The following is a 23,728-nucleotide window of genomic DNA, read 5'->3' on the forward strand; positions in this document are numbered from 1 at the left end:
AACTTTTCCTCTTCTCTCCAATTATAATCTATTTTCCTTTCTTATTTTTCTTGATGAATTTCTTTAATGTATTTTTTTTATATTAAGATACAAAAAAGGTTTTCGATGAACCCAAAAAAGGTCTTTTTTGTTTTTGTTTTTCTTTTCTTTTGATAAACTATAAATATTCTTCTAAAAAAACTATAAATTAAAAACGTAGTTAAGGAAATATTTCAATAAAATAATATCTTATTAGTAATTTAAAATCATCTATATCCACAGTCAATTCTAGGTTAATATGGTAAACTTACCATAAATTTTATCACAAAGCCTAATAAATTAATTGGTTAATGGTAACACATCAACGATTAATAAATAAAGTAATAAATAAGTCAGAAAATTGCACTGGAAAGTTGAACATAACTCCATGATTTTTTGTGGGTTCCAGTTAGCTCAACTAGTAAAGTCTCTAATGGTTATAAAAGAGATTTGAGATTTAATCTCAGCCTACACCAAAAATAGATTGGTGTTGGTGTGCTGATAAAAAATTATTATCAGGAGCGGATGTCATAAATTGAAAATCTCTAAAAAAAATACCATAATTTTTCTAACTATTTTATTTTTTTATCTTTTTTGTAGGATCTAATTTATTTTTTAATCTAAATATGAAATCTGATAATTATTGTAATTATTAATATATACATATTTATAGCTCATTATTCAAATAAATTATAATGTATTAGGATTTTAATAGAAAGTTTAACTATATAATGAAATTTAAATTCAATTGGGAAAATATATTAGAATAATAACATGTGACTTTTTAGGTGAGAAAATTTTTAATTATGTTTTAGTAGTTAGTGAAGTTTTCCCTTCTCGTTGAAGGATTCTTCATGTAAAAGTTCAACATTCTTGATTATGCGTTGTTGATTAATTGTTTATTTAAATTTAATATTGTGCTTAGCTAGTTTATTTGAAATGTCCAATATTTTTCACATAGAGAGAAAAAACAAATTTTGATTACATGTTATTATTATTAAATTAATTTTCCAAAAAGAAGGGAATAACCATTGTTGGATTTTCATCTCACCAAAGCATTTGTGAAGCATGCACTTGTGGACAACTTATATACCACACAAATCACAAATGGAAATGGTTTGTTTATTTTGTATTTTTTTTTCAATAATTCAATAGTTACAATGGGAAATGTGAGATTTGAACCTTAGACGTTTCTATTTAAAATATCAAAATTTATAATGAGTTTTTGGTGTTTGTCAATTAAGCTACAAAGTTTTTGGCATTTTCTAATAAAATGTCTAAATTAGCCCTCGCAGTCAAAATTTATTTCTTTGGATACGTTGAAGATCATTTTTCAATTTGCCACTTGTTAGCACTTGGATGTCATTCCTTGTAGACTCGAGATTAGTTCTGGTGGCCGAATACAGTACTACTCTTGTTTACACAATTAGTGAAGGTTGGTGTTGCTTCTTCAAGTTTGTGCCTATGTGGTTCCAACCCCATCTCCCCCTCCCTGAATACCAATGACCATAGAAAAAGAAAAAGAAAAAGTAACAGTGATAATATCTAATAAAAAAAATTAAGAGAGAAAATTTTAATATTATTTTGGACAAAAATAGAATAACCATTGTTGGATTTTCATCTCACAAAGGCGTAGAATCTGCAAAGGTTGGGTATTTTTAGAAGCTGCAAAAAAGGCAGCAAGATACTTAATTAAAGGAAATTCTCAATAATGAGTTCTGTCCGGTGCATAATGCTTCAATTTTTACGAGGTTTGGGAGAGGTCATGGACTCATGATAGGCAACCTTATTTTCTTCAATGAGCATTAAATTAAAAAAGAGTACTATAGTAATAAAAAGGGAAATGAAAAAACAACAAAATATACAAAAACCCTCAAACTCCTGTCCAAATGATTAATTCAAAAGATAAATGGTAGGGATGATGAACAAAAGAAATCTAAACTAATCTTCAAAGAGAGAATCCACACGACAAGACAGATGCGGAAGATACCAGAATGAATTATAAGCTAGGGAATCATGTGGCAAACGTTTTCCTTGTAAAATTTTGAAAGTCTGGAAGCCTTTGCTATCTTCCCGTCTGTTTATTGAGCTGATGAAGTAGAAAAAACTCCGAACTCTGTATATGCAACTAGAAGGGTGCTTGCTATCTTCCCATCTGGTTATGTTGCTAATTGCTGAGAACTCAGAAGTCTGCCTGGAACAATGCTTGATCTCCTAAGTTGGGAATCTTCACCAATTCCATCCTCAAAAAATTTAGCTCATAAACTTCATGATCAGTATTTCCACAAATCACAAGGAGCTGTTTATCAGAAACCAGTAACTTCCATGATCCATAATTCAAATCTGCAGTGCCTTTTACTTTCAGCAAGGTCAAATGAGGTTGCAGAGAATTCAGATTTAGTAAGCTAATGTCAGCATTATTGGATATAATATATATCTTACCGTTGAAGACAGCTAAATCAACAATCATATTACGATCATCATAGTTATATAGAGTCCACTTGACATCTGTGGATCTACGGAACTGTAAGCATTGACGATAAAAACATATGATTATGAACTCTGGCGGCGAAGGAGTAACTAAAGAAACAAGGGTGACATATTGAAACTGAATGGGAGGGCTAGGAAAACGGAGTTCATGTCTTGTAAAGGGATTCATAAGCCACATTTGAGAATCTGGCCTCTTTTCCTTGTCTTCCATGATCAAGTACCCAGAAGAAATCCCAAAACACACTTTGCCAACAAGGCTAGGCAGTAATGCCTTGTACCACCTTTGATCAAGAATACTATAGAAGTAACAAAATTTCTTCCATCACCGTGAAAAGAAAAAAACAAGTGGAGGTTGGGATGCCATAAACTCTTGCTTGTATGCCAAAGCGTACAACCTCCAAGTTCTACACACACAGGCAAAATTGAGATAATCTATAGCACCTAACCACTCAGTTATCTGATGAAGCAAAGCTTCAGGGAGCTCCGACCATGGCCTCCAATTACTATTGTCCACCATCTTTGTCTTCTTACTCCTGGGTCTACTGAGGTTGATATCACTGTTCGCTTGCAATACCATGATTACCTTCACACAAATAGAAAATAAAAAGATTAATGCCTACATATAACACTAAATAAACACCAATTGAATTGTTTTTAACACCACTTGTGCAACATATTTTATTTATTTGCTTCCAAGCTCATTAATGGATAGAAGTTTTTTGATCCAAGTTCATTAATTTTACAAAGAAATAAATAATCAAGACAATAACAATGACAATAGTGGTATATGTAACAATGAGCTAAAAATTTTAAGATGATTTTGTTGACAAGAAGAGAATAACCATTGTTGGATTTCCTTATCACAAAATAGATTGTACAATCTGCAGAGGTTGACTATTTAAGAAACATAAAAATGGGCAGCATTAAACAGAAGATACCCTGGTTGCAGGAAATTCTCTTCAATGAGAATGACATCAAACACAATTAAAGTAAAAAATAAGAGAAATGAAGAGTAACAAAAATATATAACCCCTCAAAATCTTGTCCAAGTGAATGAATGATTCATTCAATATACAAATGATAGGGATGAAGAACCCAACTAGTCTTGAGAGAGAATCCATATTGAAAGACTCATGTGGAAAATACCAGGATGGTTCAACTCAGAAAGTATCTGGCATACATTTTCTTTTAATGAAAGGGGAAAGACTGGCCGTGTCTACCATCCATGAATTGGAAGCATTTGTCTTTGCTATCATGTTCAAAACCGTACATGCCATTAGAAGGTTGTTCACTATCTTTCTATCTGGTTATATTGCTAAACCCTAAGCCCATATTATAGTCCAGAAACAATGCTTGTGCTCCAAAGCTCTGCATTCTCACCCATTTGATCTTCAAAAAATTTAGCTCATAAACTTCATAATTATTTCCAATTGCATGAATCAACAGGAGCTGCTCATCAGTACCCTGTAACCGCAGTTCACCTTTCAAATTTGGAATGGATTTAACTTCCAATGGGGTCACATAAGGATGAGACTTTAGATTTACTACTCCTATTCCAGAATCAGTTGTTATTGCATACATTTTACCCTTGAACGCAGCTTAATCAACAAACGTCTCATGATGATTACAATCACAAATTCACAATAAGTCCAATTGGCACTATTGGATCTAAGAAACTGTAGATATGAGCCATCTCTACGAAAGGCTATGATTACAAACTTTGGCAAAGGTATCACTAATGATGCAAGGATGACATTATCATGTTCTAGGGGAGGGCTAAGGAAACGGACTAACGGAGGTCATGTCTTTCAAAAGGATTTAGAAGCCAAATTTGAGAATTTACCATAAGTTTCTTGTCTTCTAGGACCAAGCACCCACATGAGATCCTAGAACACAATTTGCCAACAAGGTTGGGGAGTATTGCCTTGTACTCCTAACATCCTTCCATCAAAGATGTTATGGAAGTAACACGCTCTCCTAGAACGGTTTGACAAAAAAAACAAGTGGAGGTTGGGATGCCATAAACTCTTGCCTGTATGACACAACATACAACCTCTGTGTTCTGCAGACACAGCCACACATGAGATGGTCTATAGTACCTAGCCACTTCGTTATGAGATAAAGCGAAGCCTCAGGGAGCTCTGACCCAAGTATTTTGGGGATATTTTCATTTTGGTTCATATATTTTAAAAGAATTTAATTTTATCCTTTGAGTTTTTCAAAAAATTTCATTTTGGTCCATGCCGTCATCTCATAAGAATTGTTGACATAATTGACGGAATGCTCACATGACTAATATAATATGATAATAATAATTTACTTGATTATTAACAAAGTCACTTCTGCATCTCAATAATAATAATAATAATCATTAATATTTTTTTTATAAAAAAGTCTTCATCTTTTCTTGCACTTTCTTTGTAACCAAACATACTCATGTCAATGCATCAGCCTCCAAGATTGAAGCTTTATTGCTCCCAAAAATTTACTTACTAAAACAAAACACTAGAAACCTCAACCAAACAATACTCTCTCTCTCTCTCTCTCTCTCTCTCACACACACACACACACACAAACAAACACAGAGTAGAAAACAAAAATTAAAAAATAAACAACATTTTCAGAAATACACAAGTCAACAAAACCTTAAACCAGTGCTCAGAAAATATCTGAAAGTGTGAAACTACTAAACTTCTGAAAGACAAAAAAAAAGAAAAAAAGAAAATGACTCCAGCTACCCTTGTTGTAGGAAATTCTCTTCAATGATAGCCCATGAGGTACAGGTAAGGGAAATGAAAAGCAACAAAATATTTATAGCCTTCAAAGTCTTGCCAAAACGATTAAGTAGGGTGGATGAACAACAAGAATTCCTGACTAGTCATCATAGAGAGCATCCACACTGCTAGACAGATTTGGAAAATACCAGAACGGAGCACCTGAGGAAGCATCTCTGATAGATATTTTGCTGCACAATGGAACATCTAAGGATTCTTCCATCATATCCACAAAATCTTCTGTATCAATGATGGGGAAAGACTTTGAATATAAATCATCCAGGAACAGTATGGTGTATTCCTCAACTGGAGCTCCAAGACTGTATGTGCAATTCTTAGGTCGTTGGCTAACACTCCAGCCGCCACAATTCATAGTTTGTTGGCTACCCCTCCATCTAGTCATGTTGCTAAATCCGGGGCTCTCGTTACTTAGAAACAAAGCTTGATCTTTGAGGTTCTGCATCTTCTCCCATTCCATCTTCAAAAAATTTAGCTCGTAAACTTGGAACCGCTGCCAAACTGTGTCATATATATGAATCATTAAGAGTTTATCTACAAAAGCAAGCAATTGTAGTCCAGAGCTCCTACATCCAATGCCTTTTACTTTCAACAGGGTCACATAAGGATGGGAATTTGGGTTTAATATCCCAATATCACCATGATTGGTTATTATGTATATCTTACCCTTGAAGACAGCTCCATCTACAAACCACCAAAAATCGTCTGCAAAATGGCCCTTAAACAGGTTAGTATAATCATAGACAGTCCAATTGACATCGGTGGACTTGTGGAATTGTAAAAATGGGTACTCTCCTTTAGTAGCTATGATTACAAACTCCTGTGAAGGAGTAGGTAAAGACGCAAAGATAACAGAAAAATAAGGATTAGGAGGGCTAGAGAAACGGAGTTCATGTCTTGTAAAAGGATTCAAAAGCCAAATTTGAGAATCAGCACTTTTTTTCTTGTCTAACATGACAAAATACCCACAATAGACACCAGAGCATGTTTTGCCAACAAGGTTCGGCAATATTGCCTTGTACAACCTTTGATCAAATATGCTATAGAAGTAACAAGTTCTCCTAGCATATGACGATAATAAGACAACAAGTGGAGGTTGGGATGCCATAAACTCTTGCCTGTTTGCTGCAACATACAACCTTCATCCTCTGCAAACACAGCCAAACATGAGATAGTCTATATCACCTAATGACTTTGTTATCAAATCAAGCAAAGCTTCAGGGAGCTCTGACCATGGCCTCCAATTACTTTTGTAAACCATCCTTTTCTTCTTCCTTCTAGGCCCTTTGAGATTCATGTCACTGCCCCCTTGCAGCACCATACCTACCTTCCCACAATAAGAAAATATGGATCAAAATCAATATATGGTTGTGCTATACATTTAGACGTAAGAGCATATTATGTAATTCATCTAAGAAGTGTCAACCACTCTTCAAACATGCTTTGAGGTCCAAGGCATTTCGAAACTGATTGTTTGAGATACATTTTTTTTAAGGCACAATTCCAAAAATATCACAATAAGAGCATTCGCATCAATTTGTACAAAAAATTCCTATTTAGTTTAACAGAAGAACCTACTTGTTCTATTTTACTTAATTTATTTTCAAAACACCCACGTCTAATTGTCTAGTTTAAACTCAATTTCATTTAAATATTCAATTCTCATTCATTTTTTTATTAACACTGAATTAATCTTTAAGAGCAGAACAAATTCTACTTATTCTGACATTTCCATAAACATAAACTATAGTACCCATAATCTGTACACAAATACCCAAACAAATTTTCTCAAGCATGCACTGTTTCTAGCACATGACATCTTGAAAAAAAAAAAAAAACCAATATGAATTAGATGAGAGATGGTACTAGGAATATGACAAAAATCGAAACCTTACATCAAAGGCTGTCTGTTCATTTTTTTGGGACACAACGGAAAAACAAAACAGAAACAAATCAAATATAACACTCAAATCTCTTCCATACTTATCTTTTGTTTTCCTACAGTTTCTCAGCCCCAAACAGAGGGAGAGCCCATATAAAAACTAATAAAAATAACAATAAAATTTTAGATTAAAAAAATATAAATATATTTTGTTTGTTAAGTAAACTGTAAACTAGTAAAGTACCTGCTTTGAAGTTTTCTGTGAAAACCCAAGCGACCGCATTTGTTTTGTTTGAGCGTAAAAAGATGAGAATGTTTGGTTGTGACAACTTATATAAATTCAGCTAGAAAACCCGCCCCAACTTTTGATTTTCGAGGTTCATTACTGTTGTTTTCCCGCCTTATAATTCATGGGTGGCATAAATTTTCGATGAACCCAAAATTTCTTTTTCGGTAATTTACTGCCTATATGCGTTTAAAAATTAAAAATTGCTGTATGAAAATATTTGTGAAAATACATGTAAATAAAAAAATATATAAAAATACGTAAAATATTGTTTAAAAACTAAGAATGGTTGTTTAAAAACACAAACCAAACATCCTTAAAATCCCTTATATCCACAGTCACTTCTAGGTTAATATAGTAAACTTACCATAAATTTTATCACAAAGCCTAATAAATTAATTGGTAAATGATAACGAGTAATTTTTAGGTACTCCCGGAGCACAGAGAATGGTACTCCCTCCTCTCGCATTCATGGTGGGATCCGCTCATTAAATTCATGATGGGGTCCACCATGAATGTGAGAGGAGGGAGCACAATTTCACTATACTCCGGAATTACCTAAGAATTTTCCAACGGTAACACATCAACAATTAACAAATAAAGTAATAAATAAGTCAAAAAATTGCACTGAAAAGTTGAAATAATACCATTATTTTTTTTAACTATTTTATTTTTTTAATCTAAATATGAAATCTGATAATTATTGTAATTATATATATATATATATATATATATTTATTATGATTATGTTAGTATATGCAATTGTGGGGGGTAAAAACTCCTGAACAAACATTTGGGCTTTGGGCCTGATTGGGCGGTACCAGTTTGTTTTTAATCAGGGCCTCTAGGCCCACAAATCAGTCTGCACTGTAAAGGTCCGAGGAGTTGTCCGAGGAGGAATGTCTCCTCGGACAGGCCCGACAATGACCCTGGAACTTGCTAAACGGGTTAAAGACAAGATTCTGGAAAAACTGATGGGTAGGAGGGTGATCCAAGCACCCTCTAGAAGCAAGGACATGTGAGAAATATCTAAGGAAAAAGCTGCTACCACCGCATTAAAGGCCATGCATCTACCTCCCTGACCGCATTAATGGGGAAGTGATCTATGAACAGTAGGATTCAGCCTCCCTGCTATTATTTGAAGACTTCAAGAAAGTGGTGGATGGGACAAGTATCCAAGGAAAAGATTTGTATGACACGTGGAAGAACCAGTGAAGAGGAAGAAATATATAAGGAAACGAGAGAGGAAAGAGGAGGGGATCGACACTATCTGCTGAGAAAAAACAGGAACTAAGAGTTGTAAACTTTGGCATAGAAAGAGAATATATATATATATATATATATATATATATATATATATATATATATATATATACAGATCGTCCTCGGCTTACGTCCGAGGAGGTCTCTTTGTTGTATTCGTTCACCATTTGCATAGATTGTGGCACTTTAGCCTACTAATCAAACTTCCAACATCCCGAACCTAGATTTAAATCCATACTCTACAAATCTTATTGCATAAGGCTCATTGGGCCTGAGCCCAACACATGTTTTTGGGTCTGGGTACAATTGTGCACTTACAATTGGCGCCGTTTGTGAGAAATCTAGCGTTGAAGGAATTGGAACATCATGGCAAGTTTAGGTTCACACCATGCAAAATCTCAGGGATCGCAACCTGAAGATCTTTTTTAGCATCTTGAACGCCGGATAGATCGAGAGGGAAGCGTTCATACCGTATATCCTGGCGCGAGTCACACGCGCGATAGAGGCAGTGCCACCCATGAGGATGATGCCAAGGGCATGCAGAGGGAGATTGACCACCTTAAGAAGAAGCTGCGCCGTGTCAGACGAAGGCGGGCTTCACCCTCATCCAATCCTTCTTCAGGGGAATCCCAAGGTCCAAGACTCCCCCCAGCGAAACCTTCTCATGCGAAGAGGATGACCTACCGGGTCGTAAGCATAGGAAGCTTCCCTCTAGGGGCTTGGGGAACGACGCTATGAGCCGAGCGTCACATCAACTCTCCAAATCGCCCTTCTCATGCAGGATTGAGAATGGAAGGCTCCCCAGGCGGTTCACCCAGCCCATCTTCACCATTTATAATGGCCGGATAGACCCGGTGGAACATGTGAGCCACTTTAATCAGAGGATGGCGGTGCATTCTCACAATGAAACCTTGATGTGCAAAGTCTTTCCTTCTAGCTTGGGACCTGTTGCTATGAGATGGTTCAATGGACTAAAGTCGAGGTCTGTCGGTTCGTTCAGGGAACTTACTAGGGCATTTGCGTCTCGGTTCATTACATGCAGCAGAGTTCCTCGACCGTTGGACTCGCTATTATCTATAGCCATGAGGGAGGGTGAGACGTTGAAAGCATACTCCGACAGGTATTGGGAGATGTTCAACGAGATAGATGGAGATTTTGACGAGGTGGCCATTAATACTTTTAAAGTGGGCCTTCCCACTAATCATGACTTGAGGAAATCCTTGACCAAAAAGCCTATACGGAGTGTACGTTGCCTCGTGGACTGTATTGACGAGTACAAAAGGGTTGAAGAAGATCAACAGCAGGGTAAGGGTAAGGCGAAGGTTATCCCGCAAGAGAGAAGGGATTTCAAGTCGGACATGTATCACAACAATAAGCCGAGGAGAGATTACTCTAAGTAGTCTGGCTCAGCCACTCCTTAAGCAGTTAACACTGTATTCTGAGAACCAGTGCACCAACTACTGGAGAAAGTCTGTAAGGAACCCTACTTTAGATGGCCCAGTAAGATGGCGGGAGACCCTACGAAGCAGAATCAGAATCTTTTTTACCAGTACCATCAGGATGTGGGTCATACTACCAAGAATTGTCGGACCCTTTAGAGCCATCTGGAACAGCTTGTTAGCGAGGGGAAATTGAAGCAGCACCTGTACCAACCTAACGGGCAAGGCAGCCAGTCAGGCTCAAATAATCAGAAGAACAACTCATCTCGGCTGCCCTTGGGAACGATTAACGTCATCTTCGATGCACCTGGCAGGACCGGTTCCTGTCCTACCAGGGTGATGGCAGTGTCACACTCCCAGGCCGAGGAGTCAGGTTCGAAGCCGAAGAGGATTAAAGGGAATGTGCCCGTCTTAGGATTCTCGGAGGAGGATAAGGTTGGGACCATCCAACCCCATGATGATGCTCTGGTGGTAATTTTGAGGATAGGCAATTACGACCTCAAAAGGGTGATAATAGATCAAGGCAGCGGCACGGATATTATGTATCCCGACTTATTCAAGGGGCTAAGGTTAAAACTGGAGGATCTCACTCCTTATGACTCTCCACTAATAAGCTTCGAAGGGAAGGCTGTCATACCAAAGGGACAGATTCGATTGCCTGTACAGTCGGGCTCGGAAATGGTCGACGTGGATTTTATTGTGGTTGACGCATATTCCCCATACACGGCCATCCTTGCCAGGTCTTGGTTGCACGCTTTGGGTGCTGTCTCCTCAACTTTGCATGTTAAATTAAAATTCCCCTCGGGGGAATTCATCAAAGAAATTCTTGGCTGTCAAGCAGTGGCAAGGTAATGCATATCGGCTGCAGTACTGCATCAAGCCAAATCAGAGTCCTCGGCCTCAATTATGAAGGACTTATAGCAATTAACGACTCTGGATGCACCCGATGCGGTGACAGCAGAGGAAGCCATGTTTGAAGATTTGGAGATGTTTCTAATAGCCGATGATCCCGAGAAGTTCTTTCAAGTAGGGATACGGCTACCACGCTAGGAGAAAACGGAATTAGTCAAGTTTTTGAAAGACAATATCGATGTCTTTGCTTAGGATCCCTATAAGGCTCCAGGGGTTGACCCAAGCTTTATTTGCCATCATTTAAACGTCAACCCTGCCGTTGTTCCTAAGAGGCAGCCACCTCGGCGTTCCTCCAAAGAGCATTCCGAGGCTGTTAAAGAAGAAGTGCTCAATCTCAAAAGGGATGGGGCTATTGAGGAAGTTTTTTACCCGGAGTGGTTGGCGCATACAGTTGTGGTGAAAAAGAAGAACGAAAAGTGGAGAGTATGTGTGGACTTTACAGACCTAAATAAAGCCTGCCCAAAGGACTCGTTCCCGATGCCACGCATCAATCAGCTTGTGGATGCCACAGTCGGGCATCCTCGGATGAGCTTTTTAGATGCCTTCCAAGGTTATCATCAAATTCCATTGGCGGCGGATGATCAGGAGAAAACTACTTTCATTACTCCAACAGGGAATTATCACTATAAAGTGATGTCGTTCAGATTGAAGAATGTCGGGGCTACTTACCAAAAGATGATGACCAGAATGTTTGAGTCCCAACTTGGAAAAACCATTGAGGTATATGTGGATGATATGATATTGAAGAGTAAGGCAATACCTACGCATGTGAAAGATGGACGACACCTTTCAAATACTTAGAAAGTACAAGCTACGCCTTAACGCCTCAAAGTGCTCTTTTGGGGTGGGTTCTGGAAAGTTCCTAGGCTACATGGTGACTCATAGAGGAATAGAGGTGAATCTGGCACAGGTCATAGCCATTCAAAGCTTGCAACCACCTCGGAACCCAAAGGAATTTCAGAAGTTAACCGGGATAATCGCTGCTCTCAGCAGATTTATCTCTCGGTCAACTGACAGGTGCAGGCCTTTTTTCCAACTGATGAATAAGTGGAAAGGATTCTAATAGACCGAGGAGTGTGCTTTAGCTTTCCAGCAACTTAAGGAATATCTTTCCTGGCCACCCATTATGTCTCAGCCTGAGGTTGATGAAATCCTGTTCGCGTACCTAGCTGTGGCCGTTCATGCAGTCAGTCTGGTCCTTATAAGGGATGATAGCGGGGTGCAAAGACCGGTCTATTACGTCAGCAAATCCTTGAATGAAGCTGAGGTGCGTTACCTGACTTTAGATAAGGCACTTCTGGCCGTAGTCCATGCCACGCGGAAGCTTCCTCACTATTTCCAGTCCCACACCGTTGTGGTTTTGACCCAACTGCCTCTCAAGTCAGTGTTATGCAGTGCTAACTACTCGGGAAGGGTAGTTAAGTGGGGAACTATTTTGGGAGCTTTTGATATCAAATACATGCCACGCACCTCGGTGAAGGGCCAGGTTCTCGTGAATTTGGTGGCAGAGTTCGCTGAACCATTGTTGGAAGAAACTGCGAAGGGATCACGCATGGGTGAAAAATCAGTTGGCATGATCATGGACAAGGGACCTCTGATTTAGAAAGTGTCTGTTGATGGGGCAGCCAACCAAAAGGGGTCTGGTGTCAAACTTGTTTTGGTATCCCCTGAGGGAATTGTCTTTAAAAAATCATTGAGATTAGCGTTCTCGAAAACTAATAACGAGGTTAAGTACGAAGCAGTCCTGGTCGGTATGAACATGGTACATAGAATAGGGGGAAAGGAAGTTCATATGTTCTCGAATTCTTAGTTAGTAGTGGGCTAAGTGACAGGGACTATGAAGGCTAGGGATCCAAGAATGCAAGAGTACCTGACCCAGGTCAAATGTTTACAATCCGAGTTTGATTCCTTTATCCTTTCTTACGTTTCTAGAAATGGAAACACACATGTGAACTCGTTGGCCACTTTCGCGACATCCTCGGCTCAGCTTTTGCCTAGGATTATCCTCGTTGAAGACTTGCTAGAACCAACTCTGACCACTGCAAGTGCTGTCCATATCCACCTGATAAGGCTCAGACTTAGTTGGATTGACCCTGTGGTATCTTTTCTAAAAAGTGACATTCTTCTTGAGGACAAGTCTGAAGCAGATAAGATTCGTCGAAAGGCACCTCGTTTCTGGCTATCCGAGGATCAGAAATTGTATAAACGCTTCTTCTCCGGACCATACTTGTTATGTGTACACCCTGAGTCAACGGAGGCACTTTTGGAAGAATTTCATGAGGGAATTTGCCGAAGCCATACTGGGAAAAGGTCCTTAGCCCATAGGGCTCTGACTTAGGGATATTGGTGGCCCAATATGCAGAGGGAAGCTCAAGACTACGCGAGAAAGTGTGACCAATGCCAAAGGTTCGCTCCCAACATTCATTAGCCTGGGGGAGTCCTTAATCGTTTGTCCAGTCCTTGGGCTTTCGCTCAATAGGGATTGGATATAGTAGGGCCTTTTCCCAGGGCTGTGGGAAATAAAAGATGGCTACTCGTGGGAATCGACTACTTCACCAAGTAGGTCGAAGCTGAGCCCTTAGCAAACGTTAGGGATATCGACTCTAAGAAGTTTATTTGGAAGAATATTATCATTAGATTTGGGGTACCCCATACACTTATCTTAGATAATGGCGTCCAATTCGATAGTAGAGCTTTCAGGAAGTTTTGTAGTGACATGGGCATCACAAACAGATACTCCACCCCAGCTTATTCTCAGGGAAATGGGCAGGCCGAGGCCGTTAATAAAGTCATAGTCAGTGGACTCAAGAAAAGGCTGGATGACGCGAATAGTAGATGGGTAGAGGAGCTACCACATGTCTTATGGACGTATCGGACTACGCCGCGCAGATCCACTAGAGAAACACCGTTCTCTCTGACTTACGGGGTCGAGGCGGTGATACCTTTAGAATTTGGTTTCCCCACGCTAAGGACGAGTTCTTTTAGCCCAAAAAACAACGATGGTCTCCTCAAGAAAGGCCTGGATTTGGTTGAGGAACGGCGAGAGGTCGCTATGGTCCAAATGGCTTATTATTAGCAGAAGCTTAAACGAGGGTATGATGCCCATGTGAAGTTAAGGCCACTAGCGCCTGGGGATTTGGTGTTGAGAAAAGTTGTGGGTACTACCAAAAACCCAGCATGGGGAAAGCTAGGACCGAATTGGGAATGACCCTATCGGATCATCTCTGTAGCGGGCATAGGATCATATTGACTAGCTGATCTAGATGAAAAAATTGTACAACGCCCCTAGAATGTAAATAACCTACGAAGGTATTATTATTATTAATAAAAAACACTTTTATCGTTCGTGGTTTAAATTATCAATATGTACTTGGGCTTATCTCAAATTACTATTTCTAAGTACCATATAGAAACTTGGTCATGCATGGTCCTCGAACCACATGCCTTGTGGAAATTGATATTTTACCAAGTATCAAACAGAAACTTGGTCATGCATGGTCCTCGGACCACATAGCTTGTGGAAATTGATATCTTATCATTTGTTAAACAGAATCTTAGTTATGTCGGGTCCACAGACCTTCTACTTTGGGGAAATTAACATCTCAAATTACTATCACCAAGTATCAAACAGAAACTTGGTCATGCATAGTCCTCAGACCACATGCCTTGTGGAAATTGATATCTTACCAAGTATCAAACAGAAACTTGGTCATGGACGGTCCTCAGACCACATACCTTGTGGAAATTGATATCTTATCATTTGTTAAACAGAACCTTAGTTATGTCGGGTCCACAGACCTTCTACTTTGGGGAAATTAACATCTCAAATTACTATCACCAAGTATCAAACAGAAACTTGGTCATGCATGGTCCTCGGACCACATGCCTTGTGAAAATTGATATCTTACCAAGTATTAAACAGAAACTTGGTCATGGACGGTCCTCGGACCACATACCTTGTGGAAATTGATATCTTATCATTTGTTAAACAGAACCTTAGTTATGTCGGGTCCACAGACCTTCTACTTTGGAGAAATTAACATCTCAAATTACTATCACCAAGTATCAAACAGAAACTTGGTCATGCATGGTCCTCGGACCACATGCCTTGTGGAAATTGATATCTTACCAAGTATCAAACAGAAACTTGGTCATGGATGGTCCTCGGACCACATACCTTGTGGAAATTGATATCTTATCATATGTTAAACAGAACCTTAGTTATGTCGGGTCCACAGACCTTCTACTTTGGGGAAATTAACATTTCAAGTTACAATCTCTAAGTATCAAACAGAAACTTGGTCATAGATGGTCCTCAGACCACATACCTTGTGGAAATTGATATTTTATCATGTGTTAAACAAAAACTTAGTTATGTCGGGTCCACAGACCTTCTACTTTGGGGAAATTAACATTTCAATTTACAATTTCTAAGTATCAAACAGAAATTTGGTCATGGATGGTCCTCGGACCACATACCTTGTGGAAATTGATATCTTATCATGTGTTAAACAGAACCTTAGTTATGTCGGGTCCACAGACCTTCTACTTTGGGAAAATTAACATTTCAAGTTACAATCTCTAAGTATCAAACAGAAACTTTGTTATGGATGGTCCTCGAACCACATACCTTGTGGAAATTGATATTTTATCATGTGTTAAACAGAACCTTAGTTATGTTGGGTCCACAGACCTTCTACTTTGGAAAAATTAACATTTCAATTTACAATTTCTAAGTATCAAACAGAAACTTGGTCATGGATGGTCCTCGGACCACATACCTTGTGGAAATTGATATCTTATCATGCGTTAAACAGAACCTTAGTTATGTCAGGTCCACAGACCTTCTACTTTGGGAAATTAACATTTCGAGTTGCAATTTCTAAGTATTAGATAAAAACTTGGACATGCATGGTCCTCGGACCACATGCCTTGTAAAAATTGGCATTCTACTTGTTCTAGAAAGGAAGTTTGGTTATCTCAGGTCTGTGAACCCTTCACTTTGAGAACATTAGCAAAAAACATTTCACATTAGTACTAAGGAGTTGGTGAAATACTTGGATTGCTTTATGTCCCAAGTTAAATTCTAAGTTAAGCTTTTGATTGTATATTGCTGTTTCACATATGTTTTGTTCTTGGGTCCTGATTTGTAAAATATAAGCTAAGTAGGTGTGCTTTTATTTAAAGTCATGATAAATTAAAATATTGCAAGTGGTGTTAATTATTCCATTCATTCATTTTTATGCTGATGAGCATTATTATACTAAAAAATTGCAAGGCAAATGCAAATCAAACCAAACAGCTTGTCATTAATTTCTGTCAATGTACATACAAAGCAAAAATTCAAAAAATTTGTTACACGATAAAAAGAGAAGTCCTAAATAGCCTAAACCCTAAGCCTTAGGAGGGGGGTTCTGCTCGGAAATGCTGGCAGCTTCTGTGCTTTTTAGCTCCATTTCAAAAGAGGATTGTACTAGTTTTCCCTTGTCTAATGCCACTGGTGGAGGGACATTAGGCTCGGCGCTTTGGCTCGTAGCCTCCTCGGCACCTTCACCATGTTCCTTCTCTTTATTGGAACTCGAAAGTTCTGTAGGAGTAGGAATGGGCTCTGGGATCTTAGGAGGAAGCATGGAAGGTGCTGTCTCAGGGGCATGGGCGACAGGAGGAAGTTCTTCTATCTCCTGGATGTCTAGGGGAAGCCAAACGTTTTCGGGCTTCCTCAACTCGGAAGTTGAGGGAATCCCTGCCACGTTTAAGGCTTCCTCCCAAACTTGCTGGCAGTACTCTCGGCATAGCCCGACGAACTCCTCAGTTAGCTGGTTTTCTGTCGCCACTACCCCTTCCTTGTAAGCGGCCTTCTTCGCGGCCTCCATACAGTCCTTGAAGGTACGAGCCTCGTCCTTCATCCTGGCAAGCTCCTTCTTCAAATCAGAGTGTTCCTGTTGAGCTTTGGATAACTCTTCATCCCTTTGACGAAGAAGCTTACGTTGCCCCTCCACCTAGGTCCTCAGGCTGGCCTCGGCACCATCTTTTTCCCTTTTAAGCTCCGCCAGCTGCGTGGTTAGCTTTTCGTTCTGCGCGAGGGCCTGGCCTAAGGACTTCTCGGTCTCCAGTCTAAGCTCCAAGTCAAGTCCAGCTTTCTTCTGAGAATCCTCCACCCACTTCTCGGCAGTAAAGACTTTCTGGATGGCCTGTGGTGAAATATCAAAATATCTAACGCATAAGAATGTCTCTTACAATAAGGTGTGTTGAAAAAATAAGGTGAGGATAAGACTTAAATACTTACCAAGGCCAAGTCCCTTTTTAGCAAAAGGAACAGATGGGGCTGGTTCATCTTGTCCAGGGCTTCCATGTCCTTGGGCAGAAGAAGGGGACGTTCCAAGGCATCGGCCAGGTGGAGAGCATGGCCTTGTTGGAACTCCCTAATATTAGACTTGGGAGGGATTGGTGTCCCGTCCAGCATAAGCTCGGGAGACCAGTTAGCCGGTGCACGGCGTACCTCGGCAAGGTCCCTGTTCTCCCCGCTTTCTACCGAAGAGACACGTCCCTTGCCCTTGTTGGGTTTTTGGTGTTGGGGTTGTTGTTGTTGTTGTTTCAACTTCTTCTGCCTCTCCCCATCTACCTCTTCGGCCTCACCTTTCCTTTTCTTCTTAGGCTCCGCAACGGGAGGCTTAGGATCGGAGGGAGGAGGGGGTGGGGGCAAGGATGGGGGGACTTGCGACCCACCTGTTCCCTTTCGAGAGACTCTCGCGCCCCTCTTGTGCATCAGTTCCTTTAAGGCGTTCATCTCTTCTTCTTCGGAGCTGGGGTCAAGATGGGCAATCACCAAACCTTGTATCCCCGAAGTCTCGGTGGGCTCGTGCTCCTCGTCCGAAAGAATGACAAATGGATTTCCTCGAGGCCTTTCGACGTCCTCGAGTTGAAAGTTGTCTATCTCTTCGTCCAACGAGTGTTGCGAGGACGCTTGCTCTTCTCGGACGGCGGTTGTCTAGGAGTGCGCCGAGAGGGGAATCGCTGCGATTAGGCATGTGTATAGAATGGAGGTGGGATCGTCAGGAATTTCGCGGTCGGAAAGGAAGCCTGGTCTTGCCACGTCTATCCTTCTGCGTTGCTTATCTCCCGCGATGATGGCGTTTTCAATTTCTTGGAAGTCCACCAATATGGGGTCGTATCCCAATATCAGGTGGGCAGCTCTCAATTGTAGGTCCTCACTGACGAATACTTTAAAGCGAAGGACACGGTTCAGGTCTATAACGTTGCAGAGGTTGAGGCGTGCATATACGTGTTGTTTTTCAGTGAGGAGAAACATCCAAGAAGAAGAACATGGTCAGACTATTGATAAACATCAAGACAAAAAGGAACAATATGCAATAAAAATTAAAAATGGTAAAGGCAACGGGATTGAATCACGGGGTAATAAATCTAACTCCTAAGGAGTCACACCTGGTTCCCCCCATTCGACTGGGCAGTGAGGACTGTCATACCAGTTTCCTAAGGTGATGAGGTAGTCGTCCTTTGTGCCCTTGTTGGATTTAGAAAGACAGGAGATCATTCTAACTATGCTAGATCGGGATTTAATGTAATATCCTACATTTTTGAGTTTGTGGCACTCGTACATGAAGGCAACGTCGTGCCATGTGAGGTTTAGGCTCATTTGCTCGTTCAGAGCGTCGACACTACCTAAAACCCTAAACACATTTGGTGCGCACTGGTCTGGGCATAACCTATGGTTGCGAAGGTATTAACTAGTCACATTTCTCATGGGGAGAGTCATTCCACCTTCTATGAAGGCAATCATGGGAATGATGACTTCTCCATCTCTCCTAGCGCTACCTACGGCTTCTACTGGACAGTATCTCAAGCCTATGTCATTGGGAATATGGTACTTAGCCCTAAAACCTTCCATACCGGTGTTAGTATCAACTAGACACTTAAATCTACCCATTTGGGAGAAGTGAAAATGACAGTTTGAAGAAGAAAGGAGGTTTAGATGGGAGCCGAGGACAGAAGTCGAGAAGGAATGAATAAAGAAAAGCGAAAACTTACTGGAGTTGGTTATGCGATTCTTCACGAGCTTCTGGAGAGAAAATGTGATGATTGACACTTTGATACGATTGATTTCTGAAGAAATGAATGAAGGTGTGGGTTTCCAGGCGTTTTGACGTGCGGGAGGCGGCCTCGAAATTAAATTTGTCCCGCTCAAATTTTCAGGGCCAACCTGGACCGTTGGATGTCCATCTTACCGTTGAACGTGGGGAACAAGATGTAACTTGCGGTCATAAATGCGCGCGTTCCGAGTTTCGAAGCGTCAGAAGCGTTTTCAGGGAACGAAAGGACCCATACACGCGTGGCGGTTTACAAAGCATGTGGGAGGTATTCTGGTCGGATCAAAACTCTATTTCTCTCCTCGGATGGGTGGGAAAAATAAAGTTTTGAAGGGCTATTGTGGGAGGTAAAAACTCTTGAACAAACATTTGGACTTTGGGCCTGATTGGCCGGTACCAGTTTGTTTTTGATCAGGGCTTCCAGGCCCACAAGTCAGTCTGCACTGTAAAGATCCGAGGAGTTGTCCGAGAAGGAATGTCTCCTCGGACAGGCCCGGCAATGACCCTGGGACTTGCTAAACGGGTTAAAGGCAGGATTCTGAAAAAACTGATGGGTAGGAGGGTGATCCAAGCCCCCTGAGAAGCAAGGACGTGTGAGAAATATTTAAGAAAAAAGCTGCTACCACCGCATTAAAGGCCATGCATTTACCTCCTTGGACGCATTAATGGGGAAGTGACCTATGAACAGTAGGATTCAGCCTACCTGCTATTATTTAAAGATTTCAAGAAAGTGGTGGATGGGACAAGTATCCAAGGAAAAGATTTGTATGACACGTGGAAGAACCAGTGAAGAGGAAGAAATATATAAGAAAATGAGAGAGGAAAGAGGAGGGGATCGACACTATCTGCTGAGAAAAAACAAGAACTAAGAGTTATAAATTTTGGCATAGAAAGAGAATATATATATATATATATATATATATATATATATATATATATATATATATACAGATCGTCCTCGGCTTACGTCCGAGGAGGTCTTTTTGTTGTATTCGTTCACCATTTGCATAGATTGTGGCACTTTAGCCTGCTAATTAAACTTCCAACATCTCGAACCTAGATTTCAAATCCATACTCTACAAATCTTATTGCATAAGACTCATTGGGCCTGAGCTCAACACTTATTTTTGGGTCCGGGTACAATTGTGCATTTACAACAATTATATAGTTCATTATTCAAATAAATTATAATGTATTATGATTTTAATAGAAGGCTTAACTATATAATGAAATTTAAATTCAATTGGGAAAATATATTAAAATAATGACGTATAGAATTTTTAATCATATCTTAGTGGTTGGTGAAGTTTTTCCCTTCCAATTGAATGATTTTTTATGTAAAAATTCAATATTCTTGATTATGGGTTGTTGCTTAATTATTTATTTTATATTTAATATTGTGCTTGGCTAGTTGATTTGAAATATCCAATATTTTTCACAAAGAGAGAAGTTTTTTATTTTTGATTACATGTTATTATTATTTAATTAATTTTTCCAAAAAGAAGGGAATAACCATTGTTAGATTTTCATCTCACAAAAGCATTTGTGAAGCATGGGCATGTGAACAACTTAAATACCACACAAATCACAAACGGAAATGCTTTGTTAATTTTGGATATTTTTTAATAATTCAATAATTACAATAGAAAAGATGAGATTTGAATCTTAAACATTTCTTTTTTTTTTAGATAATTTCAATTTATAACATCCACTCCAATCAAGCTAACTGGAACTCATCTTAAACATTTATATTAAAAATACTAATAAGTGTCCATCAAGCTACAAAGTTTTTGGCGTTTTCTAATAAAATGTCTAAATTGGCCCTCAAAGTCATTTTTCAAATTGCCACTTGTTAGCACCTGGATGTCATTCCCTGTTGACTTGAGATTAGTTTGGGTAGCCGAATGCACCTCTTTCGTCTGCACTCACAATTAGTGAACGTTAGCTTCTTCATGTTTGTGCTTATGTGGTTCCAACCACATCTCCCCCTCCTTCGATACCAATGACCATAGAAAAAAAAAGTGACAGTGATAATATCTAACCAAAAAAAAAAAAATGAGGGAAAATTTTTATTATATTTTTTTTTAACAGAAATAGAATAACCATTGTTGGATTTTCATCTCACAAAGGAGAGTGTACAATCTGCACAGGTTGAGTATTTTTAGAATATTTTTAGAAGCTACAAAAATGGCAGTAGGATACTTAATTAATGAAAATTCTCTACAAAGAGTTCATATCCAGTGCATAATGCTTCAATTTTTAGGAGGTTTGGGAGAGGTCATGGACTCATGGTAGGCAACCTTATTTTCTTCAATGAGCATATCATTAAAAAAAAAAAAGTACTAAAGTAATAAAAAGGCAAATGAAAAAACAACAATATATATATATATATATATATATATATATATATATATATATATATATATATATATATAAAAGAAAACCCTCAAACTCTTGTCCAAATGATTAGTTCAAAAGACAAATGATAGGGATGATGAACAAGAGAAATCCAAACTAGTCTTCAAAGAGAGAATCCACATGACAAGACAGATGTGGAAAATACCAGAATGAATTATAAGATAGGAGATCATGTGGCAAACGTTTTCCAGGCGAAATTTCAATAGACTGGAAGCCTTTGCTACCTCTCCGTCTGTTTATTGAGCTGATAAAGCAGAAAAAACTCCGAATTCTGTATATGCAATTAGAAGGGTGCTTGCTATCTTCCCATCTGGTCATGTTACTAATTGCTGAGAACTCAGAAGAGTCTTCCTGGAACAATGCTTGATCTCCTAAGTTAGGAATCTTCACCAATTCCATCTTCAAAAAATTTAGCTCATAAACTTCAATATCAGTAATTCCACCAATCACAAGGAGCTGTTTATCAAAACATAGTAACTTCCATGATCCACAATTCAAATCTGCAGTGCCTTTTACTTTCAGCAAGGCCAAATGAGGATGAGAAGTCAGATTTAAAACCCTAATATCAGCATTATTTGATATAATATATATGTTACCGTTGAAGACAGCTAAATCAGCAATCATATTACGATCATCATAATTATATAGAGTCCAATTGACATCTGTGGATCTACGGAACTGTAAGCACTGACTGGAAAAACATATGATTACGAACTCTGGCAAAGGAGTAGCTAAAGAAGCAAGGGTGACACAACGAAAGAGATTGGGAGGGCTAGGGAAACGGAGTTCATGTCTTGTAAAGGGATTCATAAGCCAAATTTGAGAATCTGGCCTCTTTTTCTTGTCTTCCATTATCAAGTACCCAGAAGAAATCCCAAAACACACTTTGCCAACAAAGCTAGGCAGTAATGCCTTGTACCACCTTTGATCAAGAATACTATAAAAGTAACAAAATTTCTTCCATTGCCGTGAAAAGAAAAGAACAAGTGGAGGTTGGGATGCAATAAAATCTTGCTTGTATGCCAAAGCGTAAAACCTCCAAGTTCTACACACACAGGCAAAAATGAGATAATCTATAGCACCTAACCACTTCGTTATCTGATGAAGCAAAGCTTCAGGGAGCTCCGACCATGGCCTCCAATTACTATCGTCCACCATCTTTTTCTTCTTATTCCTGGGTCTACTGAGGTTGATATCACTGTTCGCTTGCAATACCATGATTACCTTCACACAAATAGAAAATAAAAAGATTAATGCCTACATATGACACTAAATAAACACCACTTGAATTGTTTTTAACACCGCTTGTGCAACATATTTTATTTATTTTCTTCCAAGCTCATTAATAGATAGAAGTTCTTTGATCCAAGTTTATTTGATTTACAAAGAAATAAATAATCAAGAAAATACCAATGACAATAGTGGTAAATGTAACAATGATCTAAAAATTTAAGATGATTTTGTTGACAAGAAGAGAATAACCATTGTTGGATTTTCTTATCACAAAATAGATTGTACAACCTGCAGAGGTTGACTATTTAAGAAACATAAAAATGGGCAGCATTAAACAGCAGATACCCTGGTTACAGGAAATTCTATCCAATGAGAACAACATCATACACAGTTAAAGTAAAAAATAAGGGAAACAAAGAGCAACAAATATATATAACCCCTCAAAATCTTGTCCAAATGAATGAATGATTCGTTCAATATACAAATGATAGGGATGAAAAACCTAACTAGTCTTGAGAGAGAATCCATATTGAAAGACTCGTGGAATATACCAGGATGGTTCAACTCAGAAAATATCTGGCATACATTTTCTTCCAATAAAAGGGAAAGACTCTACATCCATGAATTGGAAGCAGATGTCTTCGCTATCATGTTCAAAACTGTACATGCCATTAGAAGGTTGTTCACTATCGTTCCATCTGGTTATGTTGCTAAACCCTAAGCCCATATTATAATCCAGAAACAATGCTTGTACTCCAAAGTTCTGTATTGTCACCCATTTGATCTTCAAAAAATTTAGCTCATAAACTTCATTATTTCCAATTGCACGAATAAACAGGAGCTGCTCATCAATACCCTGTAACCACAGTTCACCTTTCAAATTTGGAATG

The 23,728-nt window shown here is 39.0% G+C and overlaps 3 protein-coding genes across 3 annotated transcripts; all 3 read right to left on the reverse strand.

Annotated features, from left to right (window-relative positions):
- Positions 1-2,200: 2,200 nt before the first annotated feature.
- LOC142633266 (uncharacterized) lies at positions 2,201-4,089 on the reverse strand. Its single transcript, XM_075807485.1, has 3 exons — positions 3,889-4,089; positions 2,955-3,091; positions 2,201-2,804 (listed from the first exon to the last, which is right to left on the reverse strand). The coding sequence occupies exons 1-3, from the start codon at positions 4,087-4,089 to the stop codon at positions 2,201-2,203; spliced, it is 942 nt and encodes a 313-aa protein (XP_075663600.1).
- Positions 4,090-5,382: 1,293 nt separating this feature from the next.
- On the reverse strand, positions 5,383-6,408 carry LOC142633276 (uncharacterized). Its single transcript, XM_075807495.1, has one exon. It carries the CDS (start codon positions 6,406-6,408, stop codon positions 5,383-5,385), a length of 1,026 nt encoding a protein of 341 aa, XP_075663610.1.
- Positions 6,409-21,701: 15,293 nt separating this feature from the next.
- LOC142633287 (uncharacterized) lies at positions 21,702-22,823 on the reverse strand. The gene has a single exon (XM_075807504.1). The coding sequence runs from the start codon at positions 22,821-22,823 to the stop codon at positions 21,702-21,704; it is 1,122 nt and encodes a 373-aa protein (XP_075663619.1).
- Between the last annotated feature and the right edge of the window lie 905 nt (positions 22,824-23,728).

Source organism: Castanea sativa, chromosome 1 (genome assembly GCF_040712315.1).
Source record: "Castanea sativa cultivar Marrone di Chiusa Pesio chromosome 1, ASM4071231v1".
NCBI lineage: Eukaryota > Viridiplantae > Streptophyta > Magnoliopsida > Fagales > Fagaceae > Castanea > Castanea sativa.

What these genes read in the sequence shown, in the direction of transcription:
- LOC142633266 (XM_075807485.1), bottom strand. Translation starts at nt 4,089, where the DNA reads ATGTATGCAATAACAACTGATTCTGGAATAGGAGTAGTAAATCTAAAG. An exon ending in ATTTTTTGAAGATCAAATGG is followed by an intron (nt 3,092 to 3,888) that starts GTGAGAATGCAG and finishes ATTTGTGTGAAG; the next exon opens with GTAATCATGGTATTGCAAGC. An exon ending in CTTCATCAGATAACTGAGTG is followed by an intron (nt 2,805 to 2,954) that starts GTTAGGTGCTAT and finishes TTACTTCTATAG; the next exon opens with TATTCTTGATCAAAGGTGGT.
- LOC142633276 (XM_075807495.1), bottom strand. Translation starts at nt 6,408, where the DNA reads ATGGCATCCCAACCTCCACTTGTTGTCTTATTATCGTCATATGCTAGG.
- LOC142633287 (XM_075807504.1), bottom strand. Translation starts at nt 22,823, where the DNA reads ATGGTATTGCAAGCGAACAGTGATATCAACCTCAGTAGACCCAGGAAT.